General features: G+C 43.6%; 1 protein-coding gene across 2 annotated transcripts in view; it reads left to right on the forward strand.

The window, feature by feature from the left end:
* Window positions 1–10,000, forward strand: part of kcnab1a (potassium voltage-gated channel subfamily A regulatory beta subunit 1a) — a 111,450-nt gene that overhangs the window by 80,543 nt on the left and 20,907 nt on the right. For both annotated transcript variants that reach the window (XM_060878373.1, XM_060878374.1), the window contains exon 6: window positions 3,345–3,389. In XM_060878373.1, coding sequence (XP_060734356.1) covers window positions 3,345–3,389 — 45 coding nt within the window. The remainder of the gene's footprint in view (window positions 1–3,344; window positions 3,390–10,000) is intronic.

Raw genomic sequence — 10,000 nt, forward strand, 5'->3', positions numbered from 1 at the left:
ACACAGAGTCACATACACACAGTCACATACACACAGAGTCACATACACACACAGTCATATACACACACAGTCATATACACACACAGTCACATACACACAGTCACATACACACACAGTCACATACACACACAGTCATATACACACACAGTCACATACACACACAGTCATATACACACAGTCATATACACACAGAGTCACATACACACACAGTCATATACACACACAGTCACATACACACACAGTCACATACACACAGTCATATACACACAGAGTCACATACACACACAGTCATATACACACAGAGTCATATACACACACAGTCACATACACACAGTCACATACACACACAGTCACATACACACACAGTCATATACACACAGAGTCATATACACACAGAGTCATATACACACACAGTCATATACACACACAGTCATATACACACACAGTCACATACACACACAGTCACATACACACACAGTCATATACACACAGAGTCACATACACACACAGTCATATACACACACAGTCATATACACACACAGTCACATACACACAGTCATATACACACAGTCACATACACACACAGTCATATACACACAGTCATATACACACAGTCACATACACACACAGTCATATACACACAGTCATATACACACAGTCACATACACACACAGTCATATACACACACAGTCATATACACACACAGTCACATACACACACAGTCACATACACACACAGTCATATACACACACAGTCATATACACACAGTCACATACACACACAGTCATATACACACACAGTCATATACACACACAGTCACATACACACACAGTCATATACACACACAGTCATATACACACACAGTCACACACACACAGTCATACACACACAGTCACATACACACACAGTCACATACACACACAGTCATATACACACACAGTCATATACACACAGTCACATACACACACAGTCATATACACACACAGTCACATACACACACAGTCACATACACACACAGTCACATACACACACAGTCATATACACACACAGTCATATACACACACAGTCACACACACACAGTCACATACACACACAGTCACATACACACACAGTCACATACACACACACAGTCATATACACACAGTCATATACACACAGTCACATACACACACAGTCATATACACACACAGTCATATACACACAGTCACATACACACACAGTCATATACACACACAGTCATATACACACACAGTCACATACACACAGTCATACACACAGTCACATACACACACAGTCACATACACACACAGTCACATACACACACAGTCACATACACACACAGTCATATACACACACAGTCATATACACACTCAGTCATATACACACACAGTCACATACACACACAGTCATATACACACACAGTCATATACACACAGTCACATACACACAGTCACATACACACACAGTCATATACACACACAGTCATATACACACAGTCACATACACACACAGTCATATACACACAGTCACATACACACACAGTCACATACACACACAGTCATATACACACACAGTCATATACACACAGTCACATACACACACAGTCATATACACACACAGTCATATACACACAGTCATATACACACAGTCACATACACACACAGTCATATACACACACAGTCATATACACACAGTCACATACACACACAGTCATATACACACACAGTCATATACACACAGTCACATACACACACAGTCATATACACACACAGTCATATACACACACAGTCATATACACACAGTCACATACACACAGTCACATACACACAGAGTCATATACACACAGTCATACACACACAGTCACATACACACACAGTCATATACACACACAGTCACATACACACACAGTCACATACACACACAGTCATATACACACACAGTCATATACACACACAGTCACATACACACACAGTCATATACACACACAGTCATATACACACAGTCACATACACACAGTCATATACACACACAGTCACATGCACACACAGTCACATGCACACACAGTCATATACACACACAGTCATATACACACAGTCACATACACACACAGTCACATACACACAGTCACATACACACACAGTCATATACACACACAGTCACATGCACACACAGTCACATGCACACACAGTCATATACACACACAGTCATATACACACAGTCACATACACACACAGTCACATACACACAGTCACATACACACACAGTCATATACACACAGTCATACACAGAGTCACATACACACTCAGTCATATACACACAGTCACATACACACAGAGTCGTATACACACACAGTCATATACACACAGTCACATACACACACAGTCATATACACACACAGTCACATGCACACACAGTCACATGCACACACAGTCACATGCACACACAGTCACATGCACACACAGTCACATACACACACAGTCACATACACACACATCAGTAAGAGCTTTATCCTGGTCAGAGTCACCATGGATACGTAGATGATCCCTGAACACTCATACACACTCATGTCCAAGAGGAGAACCTGGAAGACACCACCACCACTTTAACTCTCACTACACCACCACTTTAACTCACTGCACCACCACTTTAACTCTCACTGCACCACCACTTTAACTCTCACTACACCACCACTTTAACTCTCACTGCACCACCACTTTAACTCACTGCACCACCACTTTAACTCTCACTACACCACCACTTTAACTCTCACTGCACCACCACTTTAACTCACTGCACCACCACTTTAACTCTCACTGCACCACCACTTTAACTCACTGCACCACCACTTTAACTCTCACTGCACCACCACTTTCACTCACTGCACCACCACTTTAACTCTCACTGCACCACCACTTTAACTCTCACTGCACCACCACTTTAACTCTCACTGCACCACCACTTTAACTCTCACTGCACCACCACTTTAACTCACTGCACAACCACTTTAACCCTCACTGCACCACCACTTTAACCCTCACTGCACCACCACTTTAACTCTCACTACACCACCACTTTAACCCTCATTGCACCACCACTTTAACTCACTGCACCACCACTTTAACTCTCACTGCACCACCACTTTAACTCTCACTGCACCACCACTTTAACTCTCATTGCACCACCACTTTAACTCTCACTGCACCACCACTTTAACTCACTGCACCACCACTTTAACTCTCACTGCACCACCACTTTAGCTCTCACTGCACCACACTCTCACTCCCCTACATACACCACTCTTCTATCTAGTTCTAAAGCTCTCTCTGTCTCTTCCTGTCCTCCAGGAGATCCAGTTTAGTGATTACAACAAAGCTCTACTGGGGAGGAAAGTAAGTGAGCCACACACTGCCCTCACACCCTGACTACACTGTCTCAGGTCTCAGAAATACAGATTTACACCATCACACTCTGGGATCACTAACAAATTTGTCATAAAAAAACATGCCTTCAAATTAAATCCAACAGGACCCACGACTCTTCAGCACCGACGTCGCTGCTCATCCATCTTTCTAACATAAAGTCAAAAATCACATTTTCACACCAGATGGATTGTTCATTATGTTTGAAATAACTCTCTAATCTCTGAGAAGATTGGATGGTATAAAACGTACATAATGCTCGGGTAACTGTTTCAGACCAGGTGAGATCATCACGACACAGACAGAGAAAATCATGACAATTTTCCTCCAGGAATTAGGTGAGAATGTAGGTTAAAGTCTGTATTAATTACATTTTCTAATACCACGAGCCTTTAATTAATTCCTTAATTATACTGGCTTTAAGGTCTAATCGGAAATATATTCGTACCACCGACTCAGCCGACTCAGGGTCACGTTTACATCCCGTTCACTTGGGTTTCCTTCGGGTGCAGAAACCGTTTAATGAAGTGTCTAAAAATCTTAAACTCAATTACATTCAGTCAAAATTCTCTACAAGGAAATGTCTTGTACATATTTCCAAAAGTGTTTGAATTCAGAGGAAATAAAGTGTTTTATTAAATATGCAGCAAAATTGCAGGAAAAAAAAATGGTGTGGGTGTGGCCTAATATTCTAATGAGCACGCTTCAGGCTAATAACTGTTTATGCTAGTAGCACGTAGGGTCCAGATCAGTTCTGAGTATAGGGCCTTTTTACACCCGGTCACTTCATGTGTTGTCTCTGATCTGATAGCTATCTGATTTGTTAAAACTGTTCCATTTACATTAGGCCACATAAACGCGTCTCGGCGAATCGGATATCGATACGATCTTTCTGCTCCCGCCCAAAACGCAAATATATTTTACCTCGTTTCCGGGGTAATTGAAATGGAACACACTTTGGTGTATGCGGTTTTCAGAATGCAATCAAAAAGAAGACAGAAAAACTCGTTACGACGGTTATGCTACAAAAAACAGCATTTATTTGTTTCTGGCACGATGCACGACTCGCGAGTCACCTGCGAGTGACGTACTTCCGTTTGGGAGGAGTTTAGCGCTGACGTATGTGGCTTGAACAACCACATTCATTTACACCTGTCAAGTTTCATCTGAAACGCGTCCCAGACCACCTCCTGAAGGGGTTTGACCATCAGATTTATATCCGTCTCGAAAACGTTTCGGAGGGCATTTAGACCTGGTCTTTTTACCATCGGATAGCTATCAGATCACAGAAAACGCATGAAGTGACCAGGTGTAAAAAGCCCCTTAGACTTCATTGTACAAACTCTTATGCAGTGAAGCCAAAAGCCTAACCCTAACCCTAACCCTAACCCTACCAGAAAAGCAGTTCATAGAGGAAAGCAAATGGTTCCTGTTCGTTTAACATAACAGCACAATTTTAGCTTGCATTAAATTTTTCAATCTATGATGTCATAAGCCTCGGTCAGCCGAGCCAGAGAACATGAACTCGAGACGGTGTTCTGTTTGATCACTAAACAAAGATGTTACAAATGAAGAAGGCTGTGTCCCAAATCACACACTACACACCGCACACTTACGCTGTGCACTATTTACATTAGCATCTAGCATATACTTGCTCATGAACGTTACAAGGGTCGCATTATCTCAAATGGAACGTTCAATCAATCAATCAATCAACTTTTATTTATAGAGCACCTTACAACAGCCAAAAGGAGCACAAGGTGCTTTCCAGAGAAACAGCAATAAAAACAATAAAAATCAATAAGAACACAAAGAACATAAAATAGCAGTTGAAACAGGGTCTACATGTTAAAAGCTTGTTTGAATAAATGAGTTTTCAACTGCGATTTAAAAACACTCAGCACAGTGATGGATCGTAAGTGTGCTGGAAGTGCATTCCACAGCTTTGGACCCATGATGGCAAATGACCGGTCTGGCTGGTTTGTAGACTTTTATTAATTCGGCGAGGTAGGCTGGGGCCAGACCATTGATGGCCTTAAACACAGAGTGGAGGACAGGGGTGATGTGTGAGCGTTTGGAGGTGTTGGAGAGAAGACGTGCTGCCGCGTTTTGTACCATTTGAAGCCGATTGAGAAGTGATTGGTTAAGTCCAGTGTAGAGAGCATTACAGTAGTCAATCCTAGAACTGATGAAGGCATGTATAGCTTTTTCAATGTCCGCTTGAGACAAAAATGATTTTACTTTGCTGAGTAGTCTTAGCTGGTAAAAGCTCGCCTTCACTACTGCACTGATCTGCTTATCGAAGTGCATACCCTTGTCAAAGAGAACACCCAGGTTATGCACGGTAGGAGCAAACTGAGGTGTTAGAGGACCAAAACTAAAAGAACTGCTGGGTGAATCTGGGCTAAACAGGATGTACTCAGTCTTTTCTTCATTCAGATGAAGGAAGTTCTGGGAAAGCCACTGTTTGACATCATGAAGGCAGTTATGGAGCGGGTCCAGTGCAGAACGATTACTCAGAATCACAGGAAGATAGATCTGGAGATCGTCAGCATAGAAATGAAATTGAACGTTATGATTGGAGATGAGTTGACCAAGTGGCAGCATATAAAGTGAGAACAGAGTAGGACCAAGAATAGATCCTTGAGGCACACCAGATGACAGAGGAGCAACCGAGGAAGAATAATCATTAAGCATTACTGAAAAGGTTCTGTTAGTGAGGTATGATGAGAACCAATTTAGCACCGCACCCTGCAGACCAACCACATGTAGACGAGAGATGAGGATGGCATGATCCACGGTGTCAAATGCAGCGGTTAGGTCCAGTAACACCAAAACCACAGAGCTTTTACCATCCAGGGCTCCAAGAATGTCATTATGGACCCTCAATAGCGTTGATTCAGTGCTATGTCTAGACCTGAAACCGGACTGAAATGTATCACCAATGCCGTGCAGTTGAAGGTGAGACTGAAGCTGCGCGAAAACAAGCTTCTCCATCAACTTAGACAGAAATGACAGGTTAGATATAGGACGGAAGTTGGAGAGTATGGAGGGATCAAGGTTGGGTTTCTTGAGCAGCGGTCTAACAATAGCGTGTTTGAGAGCAGCGGGGACAGTACCCACCCTAAAACAGCTGTTTATGAAGGGGACAAGGATGGGTCCTAAGATGTCAATAGCCTCCTTCAAAATCCTGGCAGGAACAGCATCTAGGGGGCAGGTGGTAGGCTTCAACTCATGGACTGCTTTTTTGAGGTCCACCAGAGTAACTGCAACAAAGTTCTCTAACACACATTGCGCCGCACGAGTAGACATGGCAACTACGGGGACTTGTGTAATGGTTTGCCTAACAGACAAAACCTTGTCCAAAAAATGTTGCTTGAATGCATTGCATGCGTTTACAGATACGTCATTCAAGGCGACAGACACCGGATTCATAACAGAATTGATAGTGCTGAATAAAATTCCAGGGCGGTGGCTATTTCTATTGATGAGAGCAGAAAGATACTGTCCTTTAGCTTCCTTCAGAGCACTCTGATAGGTGGCAAGACTGTCTCTGAACATCTCCAGTGACACCTGCAGCCTGTCCTTCTTCCATTTTCGCTCAGCCTGTCTACACCGGCGCCTGAGGGCCCGAGTTGTATCATTGAGCCAGGGGTCCAATGCACCATTGGTCGACTTTACCTTGTAAGGCGCAACAGAGTCCATAATCTGGGAGCAGATGGTATGGAAGGAGGCGAGGAAACGGTCCGGGCAAAGAGGCGATGCTAATTCAGCAGTAGAGGTGAGATCAGAAACAGAGAAGGCAGCAACAAAATCATTGACTGTGGATGAGGTAATAATGCGACGGCGATGGGGGGCAATAGACGTTGGTGCAGGTGGAACAGCACAAATGTCAAACCGTATGAGAGAGTGGTCAGAGATAGGAAAATCCATGACCTCACAGGTTGACACAATCACCCCACGAGAGATAATAAGGTCAAGAGTGTGACCTAACCTATGGGTGGGACAGGAAATGGATTGAGCCAGATCTAATGAGTCTAAAAGTGCCTTAAATTCATTTGCAGGTTTATCAGAGGGGCAGCAAACATGAATGTTAAAGTCACCACAGATTAGAATATTGTCAAACTTTGCTAAAAACTCTGTCAAAAACTCTGAGAACTCAATTAAAAAATCCTTATTTAATTTGGGCGGACGGTAGATTACTGCACATAAAATTGGACAGGGTAGTGTAAGCACAAATACAGGGAGTGCAGAATTATTAGGGAAGTTGTATTTTTGAGGATTAATTTTATTATTGAACAACAACCATGTTCTCAATGAACCCAAAAAACTCATTAATAGTAAAGCTGAATATTTTTGGAAGTAGTTTTTAGTTTGTTTGTAGTTTTAGCTATTTTAGGAGGATATCTGTGTGTGCAGGTGACTATTACTGTGCATAATTATTAGGCAACTTAACAAAAAACAAATATATACCCATTTCAATTATTTATTTTCACCAGTGAAACCAATATTACATCTCAACATTCACAAATATACATTTCTGACATTCAAAAACAAAACAAAAACAAATCAGTGACCAATATAGCCACCTTTCTTTGCAAGGACACTCAAAAGCCTGCCATCCATGGATTCTGTCAGTGTTTTGATCTGTTCACCGTCAACATTGCGTGCAGCAGCAACCACAGCCTCCCAGACACTCTTCAGAGAGGTGTACTGTTTTCCCTCCTTGTAAATCTCACATTTGATGATGGACCACAGGTTCTCTATGGGGTTCAGATCAGGTGAACAAGGAGGCCATGTCATTAGTTTTTCTTCTTTTAGACCCTTTCTTGCCAGCCACGCTGTGGAGTACTTGGACGCGTGTGATGGAGCATTGTCCTGCATGAAAATCATGTTTTTCTTGAAGGATGCAGACTTCTTCCTGTACCACTGCTTGAAGAAGGTGTCTTCCAGAAACTGGCAGTAGGACTGGGAGTTGAGCTTGACCCCATCCTCAACCCGAAAAGGCCCCACAAGCTCATCTTTGATGATACCAGCCCAAACCAGTACTCCACCTCCACCTTGCTGGCGTCTCAGTCGGACTGGAGCTCTCTGCCCTTTACCGATCCAGCCACGAGCCCATCCATCTGGCCCATCAAGACTCACTCTCATTTCATCAGTCCATAAAACCTTAGAAAAATCAGTCTTCAGATATTTCTTGGCCCAGTCTTGACGTTTCAGCTTGTGTGTCTTGTTCAGTGGTGGTCGTTTTTCAGCCTTTCTTACCTTGGCCATGTCTCTGAGTATTGCACACCTTGTGCTTTTGGGCACTCCAGTGATGTTGCAGCTCTGAAATATGGCAAAACTGGTGGCAAGTGGCATCTTGGCAGCTGCACGCTTGACTTTTCTCAGTTCATGGGCAGTTATTTTGCGCCTTGGTTTTTCCACACGCTTCTTGCGACCCTGTTGACTATTTTGAATGAAACGCTTGATTGCTCGATGATCACGCTTCAGAAGCTTGGCAATTTTAAGAGTGCTGCATCCCTCTGCAAGATATCTCACTATTTTTGACTTTTCGGAGCCTGTCAAGTCCTTCTTTTGACCCATTTTGCCAAAGGAAAGGAAGTTGCCTAATAATTATGCACACCTGATATAGGGTGTAGATGTCATTAGACCACACCCCTTCTCATTACAGAGATGCACATCACCTAATATGCTTAATTGGTTGTAGGCTTTCGAGCCTATACAGCTTGGAGTAAGACAACATGCATAAAGAGGATGATGTGGTCAAAATACTCATTTGCCTAATAATTCTGCACTCCCTGTACTTGTAACTCAAAACTGGAAAACCCTCTAGTGGACAACTGGCGGCACTTCAGGGACTGTCTATGAATGGTGGCTATCCCCCCGCCCCTACCCGTTTGCCGCGGCGTGTTTAGGTAAAGATAAACAGAGGGGAGGATTTCCGAAAAGGCGCTGACGTCACCTGGGGGAAGCCAAGTTTCGGTGAGGATAAACAGATCCAGATTGTGAGAAGAGATGACATCATTGAGGACAAATGTTTTGTTATTGAGCGATCTGGTGTTACAAAGTGCCATGCGGAACGTGGACAAGTTGACAGGCGACGATGTCACACGAGGAATTGGACGGAGGTTTCCTTGGACACAACCCCGGGTGGATGTTTCAGCGCGGCGGGGACACGGAAACGAAACGCCAGTGCTGGAGCCAACCAGCCGAAGCCATCGGTAGCATTCCCGCGATCTTCTAGCATTTTCACATCCTGGTTGATCTTGACCTCTCGGAGACGAAGAATCCAGGTGAGTCCTCAGCCTGACATGTAACCCGCCTCTCCGACCGCCTCTTCTGCGGCACTTCCTGTACTTGTAACTCAAAACTGGAAAACCCTCTAGTGGACAACTGGCGGCACTTCAGGGACTGTCTATGAATGGTGGCTATCCCCCCGCCCCTACCCGTTTGCCGCGGCGTGTTTAGGTAAAGATAAACAGAGGGGAGGATTTCCGAAAAGGCGCTGACGTCACCTGGGGGAAGCCAAGTTTCGGTGAGGATAAACAGATCCAGATTGTGAGAAGAGATGACATCAT

This window comes from Tachysurus vachellii, chromosome 9 (assembly GCF_030014155.1).
Source record: "Tachysurus vachellii isolate PV-2020 chromosome 9, HZAU_Pvac_v1, whole genome shotgun sequence".
Classification (NCBI taxonomy): domain Eukaryota; kingdom Metazoa; phylum Chordata; class Actinopteri; order Siluriformes; family Bagridae; genus Tachysurus; species Tachysurus vachellii.